Below are 26,239 nucleotides of genomic sequence, written 5' to 3'. Positions count from 1 at the left end.
AAAATGGTATTCGGTCTCATCAAATGCAACTTTCTCGTAAAATAAGTCTTTTCTTGCCACAAAACAAGCATTGAGAGGTTTCTGGAATGGTATTTAAACAGTCCACATCAACTTAGCATTTGCCTTTAGTGTGCCTTGAACACTCGTACACATCACTAATATGGCTTTTGTGTGAGTTGCCACATATTTGCACTGAAAGAACGATGCTGTGTGTACACAGGTCAACATACCTTGCAGTTCTGCCTTTCAGTGTTCTGGAAAGTATTTTATTTTTGGAATAGGACCCTAAAAAGAGTTCAAGAGGTGTATCACAAAATGTTCTTTGCATCCTCTGCCTCATGCGAAAATTGGTGAAGTGCAACAGATTTTCATCAGTCACCTCTGCAATGCTTGAAGAGATGCAGTGCCTCGCTTGCACCCTTGAAGAGAGGAGCTGTCATGGATGCATGTGGAGGCAATGTGTGCCCCTGCCTCATGCTTAAAGCATTCTTACGATGAAGAATCATATTTTTTAGCCACCCATTTTGATATGACCACTTTGCAGTATATTAAATGAAATAAGCAGCTCTAGGTGGGTGTTGCATAAAGTTGACTCTTTTGGTATTTGAAGCGCTGAGGCACCGAAAACGACCGAGCTGAGTTCCCACATGTGACATGTGCATGTCTCACGAGCAATGCGCAGTCCATTTGGCTGCCACTGTCATACACTGCCCAATCAGTCTGCCCAGTCAATCTGCCCAATCAGTCTGGGCAGTGTTGTGGCTTCCACTGCTGGCATTGGCGTTGTGTGTACACACACAAACATTGGCATATCTGCTGATCAGCCATGTGCAAACACTGGTCTGAGTGAAACACATAATAAACGCCAAGCTAATTCTTCCATTGGGCACTGGCAAATGCAAACAGTGTCTTTTTGATCTCGTCTCATGTGCTGCCACCTGAGGCCTTGAACACTGTTACATCAGTCAGTGGCAATAAATTTCTGAACTATCAAACGTTACATCAGTAACACGGGCATCTTTATATTGTTTTTCGGAATAATTTATCTAGTACATCATGAGGCATGTCCCATGACCACACTGTATGTTTGCATTGCAGCAAAACTAATGTTTTCAACTTAATGCCACATGATGAACAATGACACGCTCGACTTTGTTTGCATTGAGAAATGACTACTGGTCACCCAAGAGTGTTTGTGCAGATACTAGAGAAGGCACAGTGCTTGCTTATAAATTACAGTGCAGGGTACAAATAAGAAGACACTTATGATTAAGGCTTGTGTAGGCAGTTCTCATGAGTTCTATAGTCTTGAGACTATGCACAACTTAGCTGTACTTCTGCATTCAACAGCGATGTGGTAGGGTAGCAGTTCTGCCTGCGTTTGTGCAGGTCCCTCTCCACTTATAAAAAAAATCTTGTATGTATGATGAGCTTGTAGTGTCTAGGCCATATTCCAAATGGTTACATAAATGTGTCCTGCACATGTCACGTATCGTAGTCACTTATGGCCTGCAAAGCTTGACTAGTGCAAAAAGAGTGTTATGCTTCTATGCCCATGTAACGTTTGCCACAAGAGCTTTTGGGGCGTGGTTTGCACAATTTCTGCTCTGCTAAGGTCTAGTGCCTGTAGTTATTAAATGACAGTGTTGGTTGCAAAAGCTAATGCAGGTTCAAACTCTGAATTAGAGGCTATGTATGGAGGATTCACGAGAGTTTTGCATTTTTTACAAATCCCGTGAATTTTTGTGGTAGACTGTATCATGCATTGAGGCAATAACATGCAGTTCAGTATGAGAAGCCTTGTTTTGTGACTGCATCTGCTAGTAAGGCCATGCACCACGGAGTTTTATGGGTGAGCAGACGAAAACAGCCAGGCGAGTTTGACTTCCAGTGAAACCTCAAGCGAGCTCCTGCGATTTGGCTCTGCAACAGTGGCATCATCGTCAGAGCAAAATCAATGGACACCAAGCCAGGTAACTCATGAAGAACAGTGAGTAGTACATTAGCGTATAAGGTGCTAGGTGTCTCGATTCCAGTGCTCCTTTAACGAAAGAAAGAAGTCGCATTAAGCCTAACGTACAAGATCGTTGGTGGAAGCACTACACGATGCTTGAGATATTAGAAGCTATGTGTGGCACCACCTAGCTACAGTGTAGTGTTTGGTGATGACTGCAACCAATCTCATCGCTAGCAGAAATGGCGTACTAAAATCATTTAGCTTGTGCAGCTAAAACGATGGCACTACACTCAAATTATGACTATGATAATGTAAAAGCTGTTGCTTCCATTCAACTTCACTCTGTTCCCCCCCCCCCCCCCCCCGCCTTGTGTGGCCAAGTTCAACGGTGGCTTCTGCGTGCAAAAATCACGAAGTATAACTTACAGGAGATACATTCCTCAGCCAAACAAGTGCGCGAAATTGTTAAATGTCAGACATTGTATCGTTAATCCAGGAGACTTCACTGGAAGGCAATTCTTCCAGTGGTTACAGGTGATCCAAAGCATTGCTCAAGCTATTTAGAGTAGCAGTTGACAAATATTACTGCATACCTAACTATACGAACGAGTATTATGAAGAGGGCCTATCATATAATTTGTCACTTCTTTTTATGAGCAGGCAGTGCATCTGGCTGCAATGGTGCGAATGTAGGCTTAGCCCATTTGTCAGCCTCTTGACATACAGCATCCACTAGTAACATTCATGTGGGCGCTTATTAGTTCCCGCTGTACCTTGGAGAGGTTCATATGCTAGCTGTACAGTCAACCATGAAAGTTTACAGACCATGGGATCTAGGAAAACGTTTAATTTCCAAGCAGCCTGTAACAGTAGTCAGCAAAGCCGAACATTGCAATGATGTTCACATATACTGGTACAGGCTGTACACGTGAATACTAGGCTGCATTGTGAGGCAGTGCAGATATTCAGCTTGTTACCACATTTCGTGTTCCGTAAAATTTTGTTCCTTAATGCCTCAGTTCTGCTTCCTCTTAGCAGCACACTGCTGACACAAGTTTGTGAGCCGGAGACAGAAGTAAGAAGCCAAACATGCATCCCAGTTTTGCAGTGTTACATGTGCAACTACCTACAATAGCGCCCTCTTCTTCTATGTCCTTGTGCTTTTTGCACTAAGAGAAAAAACTGCAAAATGTTATACTAACAAGCCAAATTTCTACACTGATACCTCTTGAAGCTCGTTCTTAGTCTCAACACAGGGTGCTGTCTGAGAAACAATTTCTTCAATTTCTTGAGAACTTTGTGATGGTGTGGACAGTTGGAACACGGCATCAGTAATATTCACACCTCTGTAATACTGCCGAATCTCAAAGTAAAAATAAAAGAGGTGAGCATGCCAATGAGGCACACTTCGTTGGAAATGGCTTGCTGATGAGAGCAGTGAAATTAAAATCTGACGGTCAGTTCTCAGCACATACTTTCTTTCCAAAGGTAGGTGCAGCACTGCTCTTTTCACAGCTGAGTAGCAGCACAGTGCATGACGCAAATGCAACAGTTTATCATTGGCAACTGCAACACTGCTACAGAACAGCACCTAGGCCCTTGCTTGAGGCATTAGGAATTACAATGAGAAACAGGTTAGGTTAGAGCATCTTCACAGCTGGATATGAGGCTAGAGCTTCATTTGGCTGTGTCCTAAATTCCAAACAAATGGTCAGGTACTGAAGTAGCTCAAGCAGGAACACGGATGCAAGAAGACAGAAAAACAGACACACTTCCAGCAGCTGTTTATTTTTAAAAAGCCAGTCACACTTACCCCACAGGTCACAAGCATGACAAGCCTATAAAAACATGCATTAAAATGATATTACAATTCATGGCTATCAAGAGGCCAGCTCAGGGCATGTGCAGAAATTCTACAAACCTTGTTTGACAGAGCTACAGATGGTTTGTCAATACAGGCTACACCAAAGGTCACAATCTAATCAGCCTCAATTATCAAATGGAACAGATATGCTTCTTTGTGCCCATAATGAGAGTACCATTAAACACAGGGCAGCATTTGTGTTCCTTGCTGTGAATAACAAGAAAAAAAGCTATTTGATGTACCTTTATTTACATTGTTGCTGCTTTCTCGTAACCTGTCATTTATAGATCTGCCCGTTTGACCAATGGGAAACATTTGGCACAAGTTAACAGAATGCAGTCACACAAAAGTTCTGCAGTCACCAAACTTATTTTTGTGCGCTAACAGGTTGGAGTGGTGTTTTCACTCTTGTCCTACAGCAAAAGCAGACTCACTTATTAGGTGCAGGAAAGATGACCCGAACGTTACTATGACACAAAATTTTCTTTGGGTTGTGCGACAACTGGTGAATGTAGAAAATGGCAGCAATATTTTTTTCTGTTGACAATGGGCACAATCACACGTAGAGTTTGTGCTCCTTGTTTGTTGCACTTGCCCTAGTAGTCCTTCTGTGACAGATGCCAAGACTTGGCCATGGTAAACAGCATCATTTAGGTGCATGGTCTGTTGGCTGAACCCAGAGCTAAAGCAGTGGGTTCAGTGTAAGCATGATCTTTTAAGCACATTAGCGCAGCATGTTATTGCAACTCCTCTTTTTACTAGTTTAGAATGAGAGGAATTAAATGAAAGCAGCAGCTTGTTTTACCCTATGGTTATAGCACCAGGCTGTCTGGGCATCATTGAACGCAAATTTGGCTTAAAAGAGTCTGATGACTATGCCCCTCCCTCTTTTTAACTCTTATTTAATAAATTCAAGTGGACTAAGCCACTGATGTACAACAACAAAAACAGAACAATTTTAGTCAAAACTATCACATGTGCACTTAATAATTAGTGGAAACCTTGTGAGCATTTCTAAAGTCTTTTTAAACTTTCGATCTGCCGAGGCGCCCAGACGTGTCTCCGTCCAGCTTAGCTTGGCATAGATTACCAAGGACCAGTGCTAGACAAGAACCTAAACACACCCCTAGCTTCTGCAAATAAGGAATGTTTTCTCTTTTGACAAAAGAGGACATAAGAAGAACAACTTTTCAGAAGTTTCCGACAGCTGTGCCTGTTTCTTCCTAAACTTAAAAATATGGTTTGAACGTAACAAATAGCCGAAACAAATGGTTCTCCTTTCCCAGGTAGTTTCTTTAAACATTCAACAAGGATCTGCTTAATGTGAAATAAACATTGCATAATATCTGGCCAGCCTCAAGAATGATTGCTGTTCCTTTTTGTCTTCAGGAGAAGCTCTCTAGACAGTTTATTTTCCACAGGAGCCAATTTTTCGGCGTTGATATGAAGAGATCAAGAGAGTTGAGTTAATCTAGTGCTGAGGTCCTCATTGTTCAAAGTCAACCCGGTAGCACTGATGTGAGGCAGGACATTTTGCAGATTGCTGTCATTCCCTTCACGTGGGCAACTTTATACCAAAACATCTAGGTAGCCCAACATGTCTATACTCTATAACCATTTATAACACCACACATTAGCTTGTTTATTCATACTGTCAGTCCAAGGATGGACCATTACAGGAGTGGATAGAAATACAACAAAAAAGATACAAAATATTGGTACATGTAGAACAAAAAACAATACAATAGCAGTATCTGTAAAAAGGGACATGCAGTGATCAAAGACCAAACACTCGCAGTATGCACATCAGAAACAGATACTATGATGCATTCATATCCGGAAAAATAAGATTCTTCAAACCAGCAGTAAAAGCACTGACAGAGGAACATGTGACAAGTGGATTGGGTAATTCATTCCATTCTTTGATAGCCCTCGGAAGATATGCAGTACTGCGTCTTCTTTATCACATCTTCAGTGGCTTTCTTGATGACTGACGCCAACATCTGTTATCCTTACCTTGAACTTATCTGACGCTGTCTCGATCATGTACGCTCAATCTTTCACTTAACCCCAAAGAAAGAAATCAAGTGGAGAGAGGTGAGGTGACCTAGCCAGTCAATTTACAGGCCCATGCCTTCCCATCTATTGTGCATGAAAAGTTGCATCCAGACAGTTTCGTGCTCGGCTGCTGCTGTGTGCTTGCGCCCCATCCGGCTGATACCGCACAAGTGGAAGATGTGACAGCGGGACTTCGCAGAGAAACTCATCCACCACTCCTTCAAGTATTTTGTCCACATAACCCTATCCAGTGAATGTGCGATCAAAGAAGATAGGAGCGATTATAGCACCGGCGTAATTTGTGCACCACACATTGAACGACCACTAGTACTGGTGCCGAGTGCGCTTTACCCAGCGTGGATTGGAGTCACTCTAACAGTGTGCATTGTGTTTAATTTACCTGGCCATTTCTGCAAAAGTTGGCTTCATCTGTGTGCATGGTGTTGCTTAAAAAGTCTGGTGACTCATCGGCTTTTTGTGAGGAACCAATTCGAGAAATCTAGACAATTTTACAGGTCCCTATCTTCCAAGCATTGGTGCTGGTTAAGGTGCTACGGGTGAAAGGCCGTCATTTAGAATCCTCCAAATTGATGACTTGGAAATTGGTAACTGGGCAGCCACGTCCCGCACACTAGTATGAGGGATTGAGGCCATAAATGCTAGAACATCCGTGCGTAGGCTAGGATTCAAATATGGCATCCTACGCCACTGTTTCTTGAAGCTGCCAGTTTGTCTTAGGTTTTCATAATTTCTGACGATAGTCAATGCATTTGGTCAATGACTGATATATACATTTGCGGCCTTCCTCTTGTTGCCATTTGCAGATCTCAAGGCAAGGATCACGATTACCTTCTGCATATTTGAGAAAGACATGGCGACTGGGACGAAACAAAACGCACCTTTAAACCTTTGCACTGACGTGGTCAATTTGCTTTTGTGGTGCTAGGTGTCGTGGAAAAAACAAAAAGACATCCGTGCACTTTATTTATGCTAAGACAACAGCTATCACAGCTTCTTTCCAACTAACACCAAACGCAGTGTTACTTTGGCCGAGGCGCGGCAGATAAGTCACTAGCTCGATCACGTTTTTCTTTATTTCGTTCTGGATAACTCAGAGGGAGCCTGTTCAAGGGCACTGCTTTATGATCTGGGTGGGAGCGCAGTCAGGTGGTATTCTCTATATTTTGCGGAGTTTATTTATCAGTCGGAAAAAATTGGTGCACAATTAGTATGTCACTGAAAATACCGCAGTTAGATGGTCCTTGGCTGTGCCTTCAAATGCCTCATTGACACTTTGTTTGATAATCGGGATAGTATGTCTAGTAGGGATAGTTAATTACCTAGTTAAATCTCAGTAACGAAAAAATTATTGGCAGCTACTCCACTGTACTGTAAACAACATGCACTGGGCTTTTTTCGAGTAACGCATTGCTCTTTTTAAAAAAATCTTGGTGCATGATAGTTAATTGGGACACCCTGTATATATTTACGATCTTTGCATGTAAGTGACGATGTTTCTATCTCTAATAAATGTTGTAAATTATTATGTTTTTTTTCCCAGGGTCGTTAGCATTGCTTACTGGAAAGAGAAGCGATACTGAGACACACAACATTCAGGTGCATTTCACACGCCATTGATGAGACTCTGCCAAAGGGGTCACTGAAGTCTATAGGACTTGTTTCATGGTCAAAAAAGCAAGCAAAGCAATTTGAAGCGTGGTGACCATACAGCAACATATTCATTCTCTAGGCATAGGCTATCTATACTTCTCGAAATAATTTTTAATTGGCTACCTCCATCTCTTTCAAAAATATAAGCTTTGTCCTGTGTGCAGGCACGTACCCAGGTCCCCCCCCGAAATTAAGCAGCATAATCCCCGCACCACCAATCGTCACACACATTCCTAAAACGCCGTCAGATCAGTGTTGAGACTTGACAGCTATTCGGTGGTCAACATTTTGCTGCCTTTTTCACTCCTTTTGGATGATTATCTTTATCGGCATCTCGTGGGTTGTCAAGGCCAGTTTTCTAATCGATTCGGTGCCCGCGCGATTAACTCGAGATGCGTCCAGTTGCCACCATCTATTCTACGGTCACGCGCATGGCTGTAGCTTCATTAGTTCAACCTTCTTTGTTTAGACTGATCCAGGGACCAGGAAAGGGATTCGGTTTGTAGTCAGCTGGTCCGTATGCTTGAGGAACGAGTTGCAGCCGGAGAAAACGCCAGTTGAGTTTAACTTTTCCTTTTGCTTCATTATTCCCTCGAGTGGCAGATCGTCGGAACCATATACCCGCGATCTGGATTAAATAAAGTGCAAATTCAAATAATGCAAAAGAGCCTCCATCATCAAACCCTGCAGTAACCCTTAAACCTATAAGCAACACAACTGTCACCCGTTACCTCGTCTGGGTTTTCCCTAATTGTACAGCACCTCTTGTGCAAAATTGGCAACTGGAAACAAGAGTCGCAACGAGTTGAGAAATTAAGCCAAGGCCAAAGAGGAAGGAAAAGCGAGAATTAACAGCTTAACCATTGTTTATGAAAATATTTATGGATCAACATCTCTTTACTTACGCCACTATATTCGGATACAACTTAAGCCTGCAGTGAAGCCCTGCGAACGTCCTCATAACCACCAGCCACTGTTCCTCCGCGAGGCTGCAAATAATTTGTACTTCAAACTTTTCGTGTTACCCAGACAAGGTGGTAAACACAAGAACAAAATTATTATCACGTAATTTTATACGTTTTTCCTCGCCTATTATAGTGGAATGGCAAAAGCCTAATTCTTTATTGAAGTGAAATAAAATGCTTGCTTCGCTGCAACTATTTATTGTCAAGTTTGACGTCAGCTGGCAGTAAAATTTCATGAGTAAAACGGGCTCAGCAGTGAAATGAACTGTACCGCAATTAATTATGGATTATTATGTGCCAGAACCATGATCTGATAATGAGGCTTGCTGTAGTGGGGGACTTCGGAAATTTTGGCAACTTGGGGTTCTTTAACGTGTACCTAAATCTAAGTAGGCGGGTGTTTTCGCATTTCCTCCCCATCGAAATGCGGCCGCCGTGGCAGAGATTCAATCCTGCAACCTCGTGCTTAGCAGCCTAACACCATACCCACTAAGGAACCATGGCGGGTAGATTTTTGAAGAGCGAAATGCTCAGACTCCATACGCTTTGTCCATGTCTATTGCACACCTGATTGCTTCCGTCTATAAAAAGACTCTTCAAGAACAGCAGGCGCTCCGGAGGTATCAAGTATGACGCCATTTTGAAAAGGCCGCGTGACGACAACTTTGTTTGCTTCTGTGATTGGCTGGCAGAGTAACACAACCCCGCGTGGTCTGTGAGCCTTGGTTGCCAACTGCTGTTTTTTTTACGTTGTATGCTACAATAGAAATCTACTACAGCGAGAGGCCTTCATTCTTCAGTGCACATAAAATAGGCTAATGATGATGATAGAACTTTTTCTGTTGCACTTTCGTTTGTTTACTTGTTATTGGCAGAGTTCTTCCTGCGTGAGTCCATTCGATGTGTTTCCTTGTTTGCCAAATAAATAAGAGGTGTATCTCACAGGTAGTATGCCTGTGAGATACACCATATTTCATTTCTCTTTGGCGGATTTACGCGTGTTTATGGCGAATGGCGGGCGTTATTCACATTTGTACTCGTAACGGTACCCCCCCCCCCCATTTGCATAGAAAAATTACCTTGAGTTGGACCCCCCTCCCCCCCCCCCCCCCCCCGAAAGGAAATCCTGGGTACGTGCCTGCCTGTGTGTATATTTAAATATATTGTGTATATGCACAGTGGAAATTTAAAACAATGTTGAAGTGAGAAAATAGGTACAAAGCAGCCACGGCTAGTGCTTCTAATGCGTGTGTCCTCCTATTGTCAGGTGTTGCAGAAATAAAGCGAAAGTATGAATTAAAAGCCGTGCAAGTCCGCGCCAACAATGATGCAGTAACCTATTAGCCCCAGTAAAATTTCAAGTGAAATGGTCGCGGAAAGTCATGAGAGACCTCAAATGATGCGGGCGGCAAAGCTCTGGTAATGAAACTTAAGGTGTTTGTGTCTGGGAGGAGGGGGCTCAGAACCCCAGGGGGAAAACTCCGGAGGAGGCTCGGTCCACGGACCCCCCCGTAGCCGGCGCCTATGCAACAGCTCCAGAAGACTCGAACTGCTGAAGTTCCCAACAGTCATTGTTGCTGCGACATTTTTCCAGCCGCGCCCATGTCTGTCACTGTCACGCAATGGACCGCCGGCCAAAAACCGCCTTTCACGGCTGAGCCAGCCACGCAAGTACCAGGCGAAGAACCCGCTACGTGTGTGCCGCGCATTGCGATTCCGGCCTTCCCGGCAGCATACCGGCAGCTGGGATGCCCACATCGTGATGTTCCTATTGGTCGTTTGAGAACTAACGTCACTCGACTGCATGACGTCAACATGTGGCGACCAACGAGCGACAAGCAACACTACTACTGCGAAGACCGATAACGGGACTCACCCAGCGCGGAGACAACGGCACAGCAGAGCAAAAAGAAGCAGCACGCACACTCTAGGCAGCACAAAAAGCCCAGGAAAGACGAACGGGCCGGGTTTGTCAGTCTCTACAATTAAGAGGCCAGCCCCTGTGGAGGCAATTTCAAAACTGCATATTATCCGCCCCACAATTCAAAGGACGCGACGTCCCTGCGGCGCGCCACCTCACCTCATTTTGGCGATCCGCGCTACCGTCCTCTTGATCTGCGCCGATCGGCCGGACCAAAACTTGCGCCACGCGTAACGTGTTTTGACGGCTGGACCCTTGGCGTTCAGCTTAGCTGCCGCTTCTTCCCAGAGCCGTTCGCGCTCCCATGGCTCCACTTCTTTTGTCTTCTCCTTGGAGCCACTCGCCAAGTACGGGTGTTCGTTCAGGAATTCCAGCAACATCTCCATCTGCCTCGGAGAAACGCGCGGTCCCAGCTTACGCGTCCCAATCTCGGACATTGAAGAAAGCGCGGCTGCCGCTGACGGGCCATTTTCCGCCATATTGTTTCTACGACCGGCGGCTTCGGATCTGTGATAGTGCAGACAGGGCACGTGAGCAAGCCAACAAGGGCGCAATGGTCCAAAAAGCCCAACATTTTAACAAACTTCGTAACCGAGAAAATTTACAGTCCACTGCTAGTTTGAAACACCAGAAAAACTTTCCCAGATTGAATTTATTTGATTGAATTGCCACAGTAACAAAATTCAATCTCAAAGGTTTTGCCAGGCTACGTGCTAGCGTCAAAAGTAGGTCGTGGTCAAAAGCATGTCAAAAGTATAAGTTCTGTCATCGCCTTCAAGATTCGAGTTTACCGGAAGCGGTCGCTGGCCACTCGATTAGGAATCCGTACGAGTCGGTAGCTGTCTCGGCGCAGCCAATCCAGTGAAGAGCTCGCATGTTTGTTTTCGCCAGTTTTCGCAGCTCTTTGCTGGTGGCTTTTGCAGATTGTGGAGTTTGGTCGTGTGCATACGAAGTGCCGTGCGAAGAGTGTTGGTGCCTGTATTGCACTTTGTTCGGCCCAGCGCAGTTGGCTATTCGTATGGTAAGTGCATTGCCGTGCGGTATGTTCAACGGCATCGCCATATACAGCTTCCACGGAGGCGGAGCGGCGCTAGCCATGTTTTGATGCCCTGTCAAGTCTGGCCTCCTGTATGGGTATGGCAGGGCTTCGTCCGGGAAAAGCAGCCGGCCTTGACGCGCTTTCATTTATAACCAGCACTTCCTTCTACACTGTTACGTAAAAGATGGATCTGCGAAAAAAACGACCGAAACGTTCTGAGCGCGCGTCTCTGAATTCGAACTACTGCTGAATGGCTCACGTCACCTGCAACAGCGTTTCGGAAAGCGTTTGTCAACACATTCGAAGGCGCGTGACCGAGCCTGTCATCGGGTCGTGTATCGATGCGCCTCTAGAACTCCCTTTGCTCTAAAGCCCGAGGCAGGTGCAGCTAATAATTCTACCTTGAAGCAGGGAAAGTAGCGCGATGGACAGAACGTAAAGACGTGACAGACAGCGGCGCTGACTGGCAACGAAATGTGTAATGATGCGATTCGCATTTTTAGCCTTCTTCAGTAACTTTGTGTCTGTCTAAATAATGTAGCCTCGTGGTAGAAGACATTGTTAACTGCACATCACGCATATATTGTGTAGAAACAAAACAACGAATAAAAAACCACTAAAACTGTAGCGCTTGTTAGGCACTACTAATGCAGCAACCGAGAAGTGCATAAAGCGCTCATATTAATTAGTGTCCCATAAATGCTAAATTATTGTTCACAATTCAATGTCCATCGTTTACAACTAATTTGTTTATGAAGCTTTCGTTCAGGCAGTGGAGAGTGATTAAAGGGCAGACAGTGGAGAGGAGCCTTTCTTCTGGTATGATCCATGGCTTTCTCTGTAGTGCAGAAAGCTTGGTGAGAGTATGTGGTGAGCATTAGAGAGCGCCTGTGGGTGAAAGGGTGGTGAAAGTGAGTGGGAGACTTTGAACCCCGTATGGTCTTGTATCAAGCCCCTGTAGCTTGGCTATTACCGCTTCTTTTTTAAAAAGTTTTGCAGCTGTATGCTTGTTGTAGTCTGGTACACAGCGGCCATTATAGAAAAAATTTTCGAGCTCAGATTGGTTTAGGGGTCCTCAAGGCCTTGATGGGAAGCTTCTTCAAGCTTTCTGCCTGGTATGCAAGACTTGTTCCCACCTAATGAGCACAATAAATGCTAAGCACCTTGTTCAGTGATCTCTGAAGCACAGAATGAGGCTCTTGCATGACAGGAGCGCATGCTGCCAGCATGTGTGATTGTCAGAGATCACTCTAAGCAACGGAACTTTATAGGAACACTAAAGAGAAAAATGTTTTGAGTTGTGTTAGAAATTATCCTTCCACAATACCAAAAAAGTCACTCGTACCACCAGAAGATGCTTGATAGGCCAGAAACGATGAGAAAATGAAAAACAGATGTGACGCTGCCTTAAAATTCTTTTGTTATGGATTTCGATGGCATCTGCTCGGGCTTAGTTAATTTTTTTACCCCACTTATTATAGACTACTACATTGTATTCTAAAAGATCCAAACACAGAATGTTGAAAGCTTCAAGAACATTTACTGGACCGGAATAACATAAATGCAGAAACATTCTTTTTCATACGTAATGTCACACTGACATACTGGCCTTAGTGTTCCGGCTCCAAATTTTAAGTGGAGCTCGTCAAGGATACTTATCATCCTAAAGTGATTCAATGTTTCTCTTTAATGTCCCTGAAGAGCACTGACAGAAACACAGTTTTATTTCTTAGTTGGATAGCTGTCAACCCTGTAATTATTCTGTGGAGGCTCAATTTGGCAAAGGTGCTACCAGTAATTAATTACGTTACCTTTTCATGTGGCCAACTCAAAACGTGCAACTTTAGACGTAAGACTACTCTCATCACTGAAACCTGATGTAGTGGTCTCATGGTTGTCATGATCAGCCTACTTTTATGTCCACCACAGGACAAAGGCCCATCCCAGAAATTTCCAAATGCACTATTTGACCCCCGTCTTACACATGTGGATTTGTTAATTTCATCACGCCACCTAATTTTCTGCCTTACCTGACTGTGTTTCCTTTCCCTCTAACTCTAACAGACCATCAGTTATCTGTTCTGAGAATTTCATGGCCTTGCCACACTCCAATTTTTCCTCTTAATGCCAACTAGAATATTGGCTGTCGCCGTTTGCTCTCTGATCTGCACCGCTGTCTTCCAGCCTCTTAATGTTATGCCTAACATTGTTGGCTTCATCGCTCATTGCATGACCCTAAACTTTTGAAGCTTCTTTGTTAACCTCCAGTTTTTTGCCCCATATGTTAGTACTGGTTATCTAACCTACGCATTACATGACCTGCTCAGCTCCATTTCTTTCTCTTAATGTCAATTAGAATATCGGCTGTCCCTGTTTGCTCTCTTATCCACACTGCTCTCTTCCTGCCTCTTAACGTTACGCCTAACATTCTTTGTCCTGCAGTGGACATAAAATAAGCTGATGATGGTGATGTAGTACCAGTAGAATGCAATAACTGAACCATTTTCAAGTATAGTGATAAGCTGCTGGCCATGATTTGGTACTGGGACCTGTCGTATGTACTCGAACCCATTTTTATTCTTCTGTAAATTTCGTTCCTACGATTAAGGTCCCCTGTGACTAATTGGCTTAGGTCATCACTCCACAACTTAAAACCAGCAAGTGCCAAAGCCAACTTATTTAGGAGCCGCATGGGCTGCACTTTAGTGGGAAATGTTGCATGTTTTGTTAGTGGAAAGGTGCTCTATGTTTAGTATCACCGCACTTATTGCGATCCCCACCACATCTTGTAATGCATTTGGCCATGAGCTGCTCGGCTTGCAGGCCATACGTTGTGCCGCCCTGACTTCATTAAGCATACCCTTGCACAGATTCTAGGGGCTGACTGCCCCTCACAAATACTTGTCGTCTCACCAGGCTACTGAACATTACCTTTGTCTTCTGCATATTGATATTTAGCCCTACCCTTACACTTTGTTAGCTAATGTTTTCAGCCATCAGTTGCAAGTGGAGTTTCCTCCGCATTTTCCTGTAAAGACTTACGGTAGCTGGGGAATGTTTGTAGATGTTTGCCAAAATATTCATGTATGCTTCCTGTACTTCGTGACTGCGCATTGTCTCCATTACTACTGGTGTCTACTGAATTGAGCAGCTTTTTTATAATCTATGAAAGCCCTAAAAAGAGGTTGATTGTACACTGCAGATTTCTCAATGACATGGTACCAGACCCCATAACACATTCGCCATGGCCGTGCTGCCGATAGCCAAGTCTGTTCAGCTAATGCCCAGAAGAGAGGAGTGTCTCACCCTGCGAAAATGGAAAAGCCACTTTAGCAGCTTTTGGTGACACAGTCATTGTGTGGCCTTTAGCCACCTCATTGGGTTGTCTGGTGCACTGTGTAATGGTTTGCGATACCACATGACCGCCACCTCAGTTTTCAACCTGCATTATCATGTTCAAAGCCATGCTGCGCTTATCGCACATATTGAATGGCTCATATAACAGATGCTGTTGTTAAATAATTGTGAAGCTCTCAAGCAATCGAGGCTCTGAACTGTAATTATGAAGAACTGAGGTTAAACAGCGCAAAGAAAACAAGGACGCAAGGAAACAAATACCACAGAGAAGAGTAGAACTTGTTGCTGGGCGAGTTGGTTAGGATCTAATGAATACATTGTTGCGCCAAAAAAGGAAAAATAATGACTTGGGCGGGAGAGTACGAAACGACAGATAGCGCTGAACTTGAACTGATTTTATTCTTACAGCAGGGCAGGGAGAATGAACAAATGCGCATGCGTACATCAGTGTTGCCTAGTGCGATTACAGTGACGTTTTTAACAGTTGCAACTCGTTTTGAAACAGATAAACAGATGTATCACTATAATACAACTTGTGCCTCTCTCTTTTATGTGATATGCCTCCAAAAGTTCTCTTGCTAACGTATCACCACTCCTGCCAAGTATCTTTATCTCACGCAGTAGTGGCTGGCATCTGCCTTCCAGGCAAACCGTGCAACGCGTAGGTAAATGCGCATTACCTTTGTTGATTACGGACAATTCACGCTCCCCGGCCCGATCATTAACCCATCTCCCCGTTTGTCCAACCTAGGATTTCCCACATTTCAGCGGTATCTCGTATATAACGCCCGTCGCACATTTCACGTGCTGTCTAGTGTGCTTTTTCTGGCATCCTGACTTTTTGTCAAAGCGGCTTATGCACGGACACAGTCCAGCCAACTTGCGTGGCACCGAGAAAACAACTGGCACACCAAACCTAGTAGCGACTTTCTTCAAGTTGTGGGAAAGCTTGTGGACCACTGCGGGTTTGCCTCGCTTTTGGTCGAGCCTAGGCGTATTAAGTTAGTTAAAAGAGGAGTAGCCACTCTTTGCCTTGAATCTGCTCTCATGAAGTTGCGCCCTCACGCTATGCAGGCTAGCTTTGATAAGCAACTGGCGAAGCTACACACAGCCGGCTACCCGAGCTCGGTCATTGGGGCGATGTGAAAAACATTGCTCCAGAAAGTGAAGGGAAAAAGGCCTACGCCTAGGCCCGACCAAAAACGAGGCAAATTCGCAGTGGTCCACAAGCTTTCCCACAACTTGAAGAAAGTCGCTACTAGGTTTGGTGTGCCAGTTGTTTTCTCGGTGCCACGCAAGTTGGCTGGACTGTGTCCGTGCATAAGCCTCGTTGACAAAAGGTCAGGATGCCAGAAAAAGCACACTAGACAGTACGTGAAATGTGCGACGAGCGTTATATACGAGATACCGCTGAAATGTGGGAAATCCTGGGTTGGACAAATGGGGAGATGGGTTAATGACCGGGCCGGGGAGCATGAATTGTCCGTAATCAACAAAGGTAATGCGCATTTACCTGCACATTGCACGGTTTGCCTGGAAGGCAGATGCCAGCCACTACTGCGTGAGATAAAGATACTTGGCAGGAGTGGTGATACGTTAGCAAGAGAACTTTTGGAGGCACAAGTTGTATTAGTGATACATCTGTTTATCTGTTTCAAAACGAGTTGCAACTGTTAAAAACGTCACTGTAATCGCACTAGGCAACACTGATGTACGCATGCACATTTGTTCGTTCTCCCTGCCCTGCTGTAAGAATAAAATCAGTTCAAATTCAGCGCTCAATCTGTCGTTTCGTACTCTCCCTCGCTAGTCTTTATCTTTCCTTTTTTGGTGCAACAATTCACCAGCGGTTTATACCTTTTTCAGCATAGGCAAGCGTACACCAGTCGCAAAAACATCTGCAAATCAGCAGCATCAGATGTGCAGATCAGAGGTGCAAATGTTTTTGTGACTGGTGTACGCATGCCTATGCTGAAAAAGGTATAAACGGCTGGTGAATTTCAAGTAAACTTGCAGTTGGCAGTCAGCATGTGTCTGTAGTATTTGTTTCCATGTGCTTTGTTTTCCTTGCGCTGTTTAACCTCAGTTCCAAATAGGAACCAACTAGCCCTCATCAAGATCTAACTAATGTAATTATGAAGATGACAGCTACACCCCCTCCCCTCTCCTCAGAAAAAAAATCAATAAAAAATCACAAAACCTTTTTGTCAGTACTCCTTTAAAACAACACTTAACAGAAACGTTAAATCAGTTTAGACTGATAAATTGCTTTAAACCTATATTCTTGTAAATTTTATGGTATGAGCTTGATTACTAGAAGAGCAAGGGAGGACGAAACTGCCATTGTTATTTTTTTTTTTTTCATTTCATGCCGAAACCTTGATGCCATGCATCAGTGGGAAAACGTGGATTTCGAATTATTTTCTTCAGCTGTTCTGGTGCAGTAGAAGTTCTAAAAATTGGTGCAGTTGTGTTTGGCTTCGTATGTTAATTAAGAGGGGTAAGTTCCACAGATTAGCTACAGCAAGATATAAAAGAGTATGAAAACTATGGCAACACAGTGCACTACCTCCAAATGTTTCTAAGCCAGGAGACGGGCTTCAAAAGCAATAAATAAAAAGCCTGTTCATTGACGAAAGACATAAATGGCTGTAATTAGCACACTGTGTTGTCGTCATGTATTCATCTATGTTGCACTGAATTTAACATGCATAAGGGGTGAGCCCTTGATTTCAATTGAACACAATGGGCACAGCTGGGTTATATTCATGATGTGTTTGCTCCAGTTGGAAAGTTCCTCTCCAAAGCTTTGTTTTCCTAATGTGAGTTCCAGATGAGAACGAATTTAGGATCTTATAAACTATAACTTATGAAATCGCAACAGCCCACTAAATTAAGAAGAAGCTGCAGCTGGAGTTGAACTTCAATTTCTTTATTAGAGCACACTTAGAAATGCGCAAGCCCTCATGTTAGACAGTCGCTGAACAGATTCAAATGAAATTTTGATTTGGGACCTGAAATGTTTTAACAGATTGCTGAAAACGGTCAACCTAAAAAAAAAAAATCTGAGGCACAAAGTTTACTGGTTTGTATTTCTGCACCAAAAGCAAGAGAGTCTGCATCCTAAGTGGACAAGGGCTACATACGAGCTTACTCAGAGTTCAAAGTTTTGCAGCAGTGTATAATACATAAATTTTGTCCTCTTGAGATGTATTATTAGATACAATTTAAAGAATAGTGATATCGTTTTTTTTTTTTATTCCTGATTTACAAAGACATATACTTGATAGTTGAGTTGTTGTTTTTAATTTTTTTTTAAGTATTCCTTAAAAAATAACAGCTTAAAGAAATTTGCTTCCTAGACAGTCACTATGTATTAAGTTTCTCTTAAATGCAACAAGCATCATCAAAATTGGTGCAGTGGCTGCCAAGAAAACACGATTTCGCCTTTCCCGTGTATTTTGATAGGAGTTACGGAGCTCAAACTTTGTCTTAAGATCCAGCACTTTGCATGACAGTCGTGAAAAGGTGCTGTGCTCATTTTCGGCCCTTGCCCCTTAGAATCAGATGCTGTGGTGAGATGGGGGACAGCCATTGCCCGGACATCGGGGGTCTGCCTGCACCCCTGGGCCGCCCTTGTAGTCCTGCCGAGGAGACCACCGAGCCGGCTACCTACGGTGAACTCAACCACGTGGGCTGGCTCGCCGAGCACATTGGCCGCCTCTGCCTGCAGCCCGAGTACAGCGACGTCACCCTGGTTGTGGAGGATGTCCGGCTGCCCGCGCACCGGCTTGTGCTGGCTTCCTGCAGCAGTTACTTCCGGTAAGCACTGCTTTGGTTGGAGGCCAAGAAATTAGTAATGCATCCTCCCATTAGTCGGCTGCTGTGATGGTTGCGTTTTCTAGAGCACAAACCTCCCAGCCCTTGCATTACAGAGTCTTGGTGAGGTGGTAGTCTTACTGGCATTGATAGCTGGCACACGACTGCAAAGACTTGAGAGCTAGTTGGTGTGAAGATAGTTTTTGTTGCATGGATGCAGTGAGGTTTACGCAAATATGCAAAACCACCCACTTCCCGCATAATATACATGGTGCTCATATCGCCTGCACATGCAAGAAGCTACAGTAAAAGCTCACTAATTCGAATTCCACGGGGATGCTACAAAAATTTGAATTATACAAAATTTGAACTAATAAAAGTAAGAAAAAAATCGCTCGGTTAAGGCACGTATATATAATATAGTCCGACGTAGTGCGAGTGTGCGTGCACACACGCTTTGTCACGCTGGCACGAACGTCTGTAGTTCGAAGCACTGGCGCAGCCAAGGTAACCGGATGCAGCCAACGGGGTCCGACGTGCGCAACATTGAGATGGCTCGAGCTCCATCTGCACGTTCGTCGCACCGACTGCGCCAAACCACAATGCACGGCATGGAGAAAAAAATGTCGCAGTTTCGTCCAAAAGGCGAAGCATCGATTGTGATAGAAAATTAGTAGATAGCTATACGAGATAAGGCTAATAGTTTTATCAGCTCTACAAACTTGTAAACATTTGCTTGCTAACTAAATTAACAACCACGGTGTCAAGCGCACACAGGTAAATATGAACACATCTTGCTCGATGACCGCGGTAACTCGCTGAAAAACATTGAAGTGAGGAATTGCGGCACCACCAGCAAGAGAATTTACCTTCGTACATGTCTCTCTTCAACACGAACGAAATGTAGGGAGCACAGCGCGTACAAAGCTACTGACACTACGTGCTTTCTGCAAACATCACAGATCGCTTTGAAGATGAGGCCCGCGTGGGTGTGCACTTTGGCCGCAGCGCAAATCGCTTTCAAGATACGGCGTCCGCACGGACATGCTGTTAGGAGCAGCCATCTGAGAAAAACGTCCCCTCCCTTCCTCGCCTCACCCCCGTGCCTCGTGCTTGACTGGAGAGGGTGTGCTTCTGTCCCACCTTCCTAACTTGCGCACGCGAGTTCGAGCCACGTTCGCCAGCTCACCTTCGCAAGCTTTCACTCGCTCACACAGCATACGGCGCACAGCGACGATTTTATCGCCCTTAGACTTTATGCGGAGCCTCACGGTGACGCTGATGGCAGCAATGCGCCTGGAGTGTCCACATAATTGCTATCGAAATAACAGGTGCCGGTGCCGCTTTGCCGACAGTCGTAGACAGCCGTGCAAACTGTTCAAAGCGGTGCACGGGTTGGGGATTGTTCTGCGCATACTCTGAAGAAAGCAGCCGACGGCGTGCTCGTCTAGAGTCTAGAGGCGATGGCATTTCAGCTTGCGCAGCGCAAGCAGATTATAGATGCGTTAGATTATAGATGTGCCTTGGCGCCGCCAAAAGCTACGCTCTAAAATGCACTTGTGAAATGCACCACAACCTGCTGTGATGTTGGTATTCGTTGTACTCTTGTAGCTGCACGCTGCCGAGTTCCACTATATATATAGATATAGGTGCTGTCCAAACACATATCCCAGCAATGCTTTCCTTTGAGTAACAGCCATGAATCCCAAAGGCTATGCTTTTTGGTACTGCGAGCGGAGATAAACATCATGGCCGCCATGTTTTAAGCATTATCTGGTGGCGCTTCTCAACAGAACACCTCATAGAGAAAGAGCGTAGCCTCCAAGATGTAACATGAAAAAAAAGAAAGAAAAAGAAGAAACATGCAGTGCTGCACCCACGTTTTTATCTTGAAGGTCTTGAGGGTAGGACAGAACCGACCTGCAACATAGGCGTTGGTCCTGCCTGGGACGGCGCAAGAACGTCTCTCCCCAGTCGGGCCTAAACAAAGGGCCGCAGATGGAAAGAGCAGAGCGGCGTGGCCCATGCAGCGACACTGGCGTTTCCAATGTGCGCCCGTGCTTTAGCACTCTCCCCATCCACTATGGCACCGAGTTTGAATTACCGGTGGCCGTGTGGACTTCAGTGTGCATTAGCGGGATGCATTACATATTGCTTTCAATACATTGTTGTACAGACCGCGGCGGCTACTTCAAATTATCCGAAATTTCTAATTAATGATTTGTGAATTAACGAGCTTTTACTGTATTACACCTACTGGACTCTCACAGCTATCACTTGAAGCTCAGTGCTAGCCCTTTCTTTATCTCTTGCTCTGCGCCTAATACAGTAGAACCTCATTCGTACGTTTTGGAAAAAAAATGCAAAAAATAAAACACATACTAACCAGAAAAACATGTGATTCGAAGTAATTAAAAAGATTTGACAGCTTCAACTATTGTTGACGTCTAATTAATGCGAAGCGTCGCACGGATCGTTGTGGCACAAGACGCAGATGCGCATAGAGCTGGTGGTGCTCCGGCGGCCTGAGACGCGTTTTGTTGTTTTTCTTTGCGTGGTGCCTTAAGAGTGTGATGGGAAACTGAGACGAAATCGAGCTGCTAGGGAGCACCCGATGCCACCGAAGTAAATGTGATGCCCACATTGCACTGCCTGCAGTAGGGAACGGCGGCGTGTTTGGATTATCGCTTACTAAAAGCGTGCAGTACATTACCAATGGCACTACACACCATGCGCTGTAAGACAGATAGGTGAAGATGCTTATTTATTTATTTATTTACTTATTTATTTATTTAATTGGATACACCAAAGGCCGGCAAGGCCATTACATGGGGGGGGGATGAATAGGCCATAACGAAAATAGTAACAATGCTGGCAAATAGGGCGATTCAATAAACATGAGAATGCAACGCCAAGTATAGCATGGAGAATGAAACTAGAAAGAAATGGTGCAGTATGAACATAGACAGTTGTATACCACAATATATTTTTTTTTCAGGGTACACTCTAGGCAACACTTCATAAGACAATGAGAGCATCATATGCATAACTTTTGTGTTTTGTTTAGTTTCTAATAATCGCAATAGGTTTAGCAGCGATAGCTGTGAATACGGTGTGCGATGACCTGGGGCAGAGATTTGGTGTTACTGGAATGAAAAACTGTGCACCTCGTCATTTTCACATGACACGGTACTGTTCGCGTGTACTCGATCGCGTATGCCTTGTGCCTTTTCTTGTTCACATGCGATCTAGCGGCCTGGAAACATATACGATCGCAGTCTGCAGCAGTGAATGGTGTTACATTTTGGTTATCACCTATTAAAAGTGTGCACTACACTTCTGACGTCACCACGTGCTGTGAAACAGATAGGCAAAGATGCTTATCCCAATAGGATTACCGCTGATAGCTGTGAATGCCATGTGCAACGACCCTGGAGTAGATTTTCTGGTACCGAAATGAGAAACTTAGTTTGCACCAGCATTTTCACGTGAGACGGGCGGGCGAGTATTGTGGTGAAGCTGCCACGGCGGGCAGCTATATTTCGTTCTCGATTACGTGCACCTTGCGCATTGTCTTGCTAACTGAGATAGTGGCCGGAAAACGTATCATACGATCACAGTTTGGCGACGTACTGACCATTGGTGCCAAAAAATTGTGTTTTCTGGGAACGTATTAAGCAGTAAAAATGAGCATAACTCTATTGGGTCGTTTTTTGTGTTCTCAGCAGCGAAGGTTGGCGCCGGGAAAGCGTATGTAATGCGAACGTACTAACCAGGTTGTACTGTACTATGCCAGAAGAAAACGCAAGCAAAATTGCATTTCTGGAAATCGATTACAAATGAGGTGCATTTATAATTTGTCCTTGGCTTTGCTCACTTGAGCATGACCCATGCCATTTGTGCCTTACCGCTAAATGACTCTCCAGGCTGCTTCTGCCCTCTGACAGAGGTGAAAAATGATCCCCATGAGCTAGCAACACCAGTGACCACGTGTAGTCTTTCGGTGGCCCACAGCACAGGCTGAGGGATCAGTGTGGGCAGACAGTTGCCATCTGATAATTCGGACAGCTTTGCGGCACGTCCACTGGCTCCATAGCCCTAATATACAGTAAAACCTTGTTAATTCGCACCTCATTAATTCAGAAAATCAGATTATTCAGTCGACCTCTGGTCTCGCAGGCGTATGAATTTTTTAATGCAATCAAACTGTCGTTCATTAGGATGTATTTGGCTACACATCGGTTAATTTAGACGACTCTAGTCCGGCGAGTGCTGGAGTGCCCCAAATGTGCAACACAAAAGAGCAACAACAGCACTAGCATTCAACCGAAGCGGAGCGGTGGCGTCCGCATTGCCACAGTCATCAGCTGAAATCGTATGTAAATGACAGCAACACTGGAACACTTCATGTCTATTTGTGCCTGTAAAACCTTTATTCTTCTGTTTACTGCCGAGCACAATACCGCTTTGGCCGCGTGGCTTTAGAAGTGTGTAGTTGCCATCCAATATGGCAACTACACTTTCATGACAAGCCCTATTGAAAGCTTATACGCGGAATCAAATGAATGGTCGTTCCATCTACAGAGAACTTATATCAGCCCTACATATTTCCTGAAAATACACTCCAGTCATCAACATCCATGTTTTAGCACTGTTAACGATATGACGTGTACTACACTTTTCCATAATCGTCCCTCTGTAAGACAGCCTTTCTCACTTCGTGTGATGGAGCTTAGCGATGAAATGCATGTCCCACTCCTCGAGCTTCGCCTAATGCATCCAACTAAGCTGTTACCACCTTGGGACTGGCAGGTGATTTAATGTGACATATCCTTTTTAGAGATAACAAAACAAGCACCAGAGATCGAAACCCGAATGCATTTCCTAGAACTCCAGCACAAGCACTTCTGCGCATAGTTCTACACAGACGCTTTGAAGTCAAATGCCGGGGTGTCCTATGCTGCCGTCGGCCCATCCTTCGCAGAATCTGATGTACTGCATCCAGAAACAAGTATCTTTACGGCCGAGCACTACGCATTACTGTCTGCTGTGAAACATATAAGAAAATTAAAACTTCCAAAAGCAACAATCTTTACAGACTCTCTAAGCTTCGTGAAGGCCTTGATGTCACTCTATACACACAAAAATCCAGTACTTAATGAACTCTATTCCGTCTTGTGTAAAGTGCACATATCTAACCAGCATATCATTATATGCTGGGTGCCTGGCCATAGGAGCATCGAGGGTAACATTCTGGCGGACGAGATGGCCAAGTCAATCGCATCGCAAGCTGTTAACCCTACTGCTGAGGTGCCTGTCACAGATCTGAGGCCTTTCTTGCGAAGGATGCTGCGAGACCACTGGCAACGCATGTGGAACGCGGAAACAGATGATAAGCTCCACCTGATAAAACCACAGTTAGGATTTTGGCCCTCTGCTACAAAATCGGCCCCAAAAAGATGTCCTATTTTGTCGTCTCAGAATAGGACACACATTTGGCACCCATAATTTTCTACTCACCGGAAGTGAGCCTCCAACCTGTGGTAGATGCGGGGAGAGGCTGACTGTACCCCACGTCCTCTTGGAGTGTCGGGAAGCCGAATCTGAGAGAAAGAGACATTTTTTCTTAGCATACCAGCAGCACATTCCTCTTCATCCTGCAATGTTTCTCGGTCCAGAACCACTTTTTAATACAGACACAGTTCTAGGTTTCCTCAGAGATGTGGTCTTACAAGTTATTAGTCCCATACATTCGTAGCGCTTCCTCTCTTTAGAGGATGCCGCTGGGATAGTCGTACTGTAGAGCACATACCTCCAGGCCCTTGTGTTTCAAGAGCTCTGGTGAAGGCAGTTGTGCTGTAGCTAATTTTTACATCTTACATGTTCTGTATATCATATCATTCTTCCACAATGCAGTGTAAGGCTCATAGTACTCATCATTAGTCATCGCCATAATCTTATTGCACGTAGATTTTACGCACTTTACAGCGACTATTTCTTAGGCCCCTTTACAGCCACGTCACATCGACTTCACAGAACTCGTCATTCCACCGCGAGATCAATAGCACTGTTTTGGCGCTCTTTGGCCATACCTGGCCCTTGCACCACTGAACAACACACATTCATTCATTCATTCATTCCATCGAATATTGCGTCGATAGCCATCACGTTTTTTTCCGCAGTGGTTGTGGCAAGCAGTAGTTTCATTTTCATTCGACGCGCGTATCGATAGCGGCCATGGTTTCGTCCGTAGTGGTGCGGCAAACAGTTTTTTCGTTTTGACTCGGTGCAAAGCTGTCAAAGATGCAGAGCATCGGCTATATCGTGATGGACGGATGATCTGTTGGCAACGAACTCGCTGGCAAAAAAATAATACGGATGTCCGCACAGTAGTGAAATCCGTGTCTCCGATGTAGGCGTTCACTGCTGTGAGCACTAATCAGTCACAAGATGGCTAAAATTACAGCTGCCACACTGCTTTTGTGCAAAATAGAAACAGCATTTGCTGATTAATTCAGTAAATAAAGGTGTGTTGACATAGTAATAATTTCTTTGTTGTTTTTTGATACCTCCGATAACTCTATATTCGGTTAATTCAGAGTTTTTTCTTGTCCCGTGATATGTGAATTAACGAAGCTTTACTGTATAAGGGTGGCAGAGGTAGAAAAAACTTTATTATGTCCTTGATGGGGTTAAGGGGTGGCGGGGGTCGGGAGACTAACCCCCAATCCCCCCCTTCCTCAGACGGCGGCCAGTCCTTGCTTTCTGGCGGCGTCTTCGGCCATTCAGATGGCCCAGAGCTGCTCCTCTGGGTCCAAGCTGAGCAGCAATGTCTCCCACTGCTCGGAAATTTTGGGCACATTACAGCGTCATTCGATAATTCAGACTCTGCCTGCCCGACCACATGCCTATTCATGCTCCGAGTTGAGCAGGAAGAGTGATACATTATTTTGGGGGCATTGCCACCAATATTGTAGGGGCCTCCTTGAAACCGAAACTAGCAAAGCCTAGTTGATTTGGTAGTCGCCGGCCGCACCCAAACCACAGGACAAGCCAAGCCAGGCTGCTAACCACTCTAAAGGCCGCTTGTCATGCGAGCAGTGCGAGTCGGTGGGAGTTCCGTGTGTCCAGCGTTTGTTCCTTGTGTGAAACATGCACGGCTGACTTTTAATGTGAACGCATTCAGCAAAAATTTGTTGGAGTCGGCTTGACCGAAGGATGGTACCAAAAATGCCCGACAGCGCAAAGAATACAAATACTTAAAAGAATGCTCGGATTGATTTAATATTTCTCATGGATGGTCCTGTAAACAAAGTAAATTAACGGCTCCGAAAATAAAATTTGGTATATTTTGGTCTGAGTGGGAATCGAACCCAGCTCTACTGGGTACGAGACGAGCACGCTTCCCTGACGCCACGGCAAATCCACAGTTCTGGCTTAGTAGAGATGTTTACTAGTGCATGCATCAGTGGATGCAGCCAGTGGGGAAGAGGTGATTCCACATCATGAGTGTATAAAATGAGCGCGTTCATGACTTTCTGAGGTCTACAAATAGTATAATGCTTTCGCATTCCCACAGGTAAACAGT

The 26,239-nt window shown here is 44.7% G+C and overlaps 2 protein-coding genes across 4 annotated transcripts in view; one reads left to right on the top strand and one right to left on the bottom strand.

Moving 5' to 3' along the window:
- The window catches only part of LOC126519718 (uncharacterized), an 88,153-nt gene extending 77,228 nt beyond the window's left edge, over positions 1-10,925 (bottom strand). For all 3 annotated transcript variants that reach the window (XM_050169074.3, XM_050169075.3, XM_055065358.2), the window contains exon 1: positions 10,596-10,925. In XM_050169074.3, the coding sequence (XP_050025031.1) occupies positions 10,596-10,915 (320 nt within the window). In that variant the 5' untranslated portion in view covers positions 10,916-10,925. The remainder of the gene's footprint in view (positions 1-10,595) is intronic.
- A 341-nt stretch (positions 10,926-11,266) lies between these two features.
- Positions 11,267-26,239, top strand: part of LOC126519722 (BTB/POZ domain-containing protein 9-like) — a 199,750-nt gene continuing 184,777 nt past the window's right edge. The window contains exons 1-2 of the mRNA XM_055065337.2: positions 11,267-11,457; positions 18,394-18,654. Of these exons, the coding sequence (XP_054921312.1) occupies positions 18,413-18,654 (242 nt within the window). The 5' untranslated portion in view covers positions 11,267-11,457; positions 18,394-18,412. The remainder of the gene's footprint in view (positions 11,458-18,393; positions 18,655-26,239) is intronic.

Source organism: Dermacentor andersoni, chromosome 10 (genome assembly GCF_023375885.2).
Source record: "Dermacentor andersoni chromosome 10, qqDerAnde1_hic_scaffold, whole genome shotgun sequence".
NCBI classification, from domain to species: domain Eukaryota; kingdom Metazoa; phylum Arthropoda; class Arachnida; order Ixodida; family Ixodidae; genus Dermacentor; species Dermacentor andersoni.
This window is presented reverse-complemented; position numbering and strand designations above follow the sequence as displayed.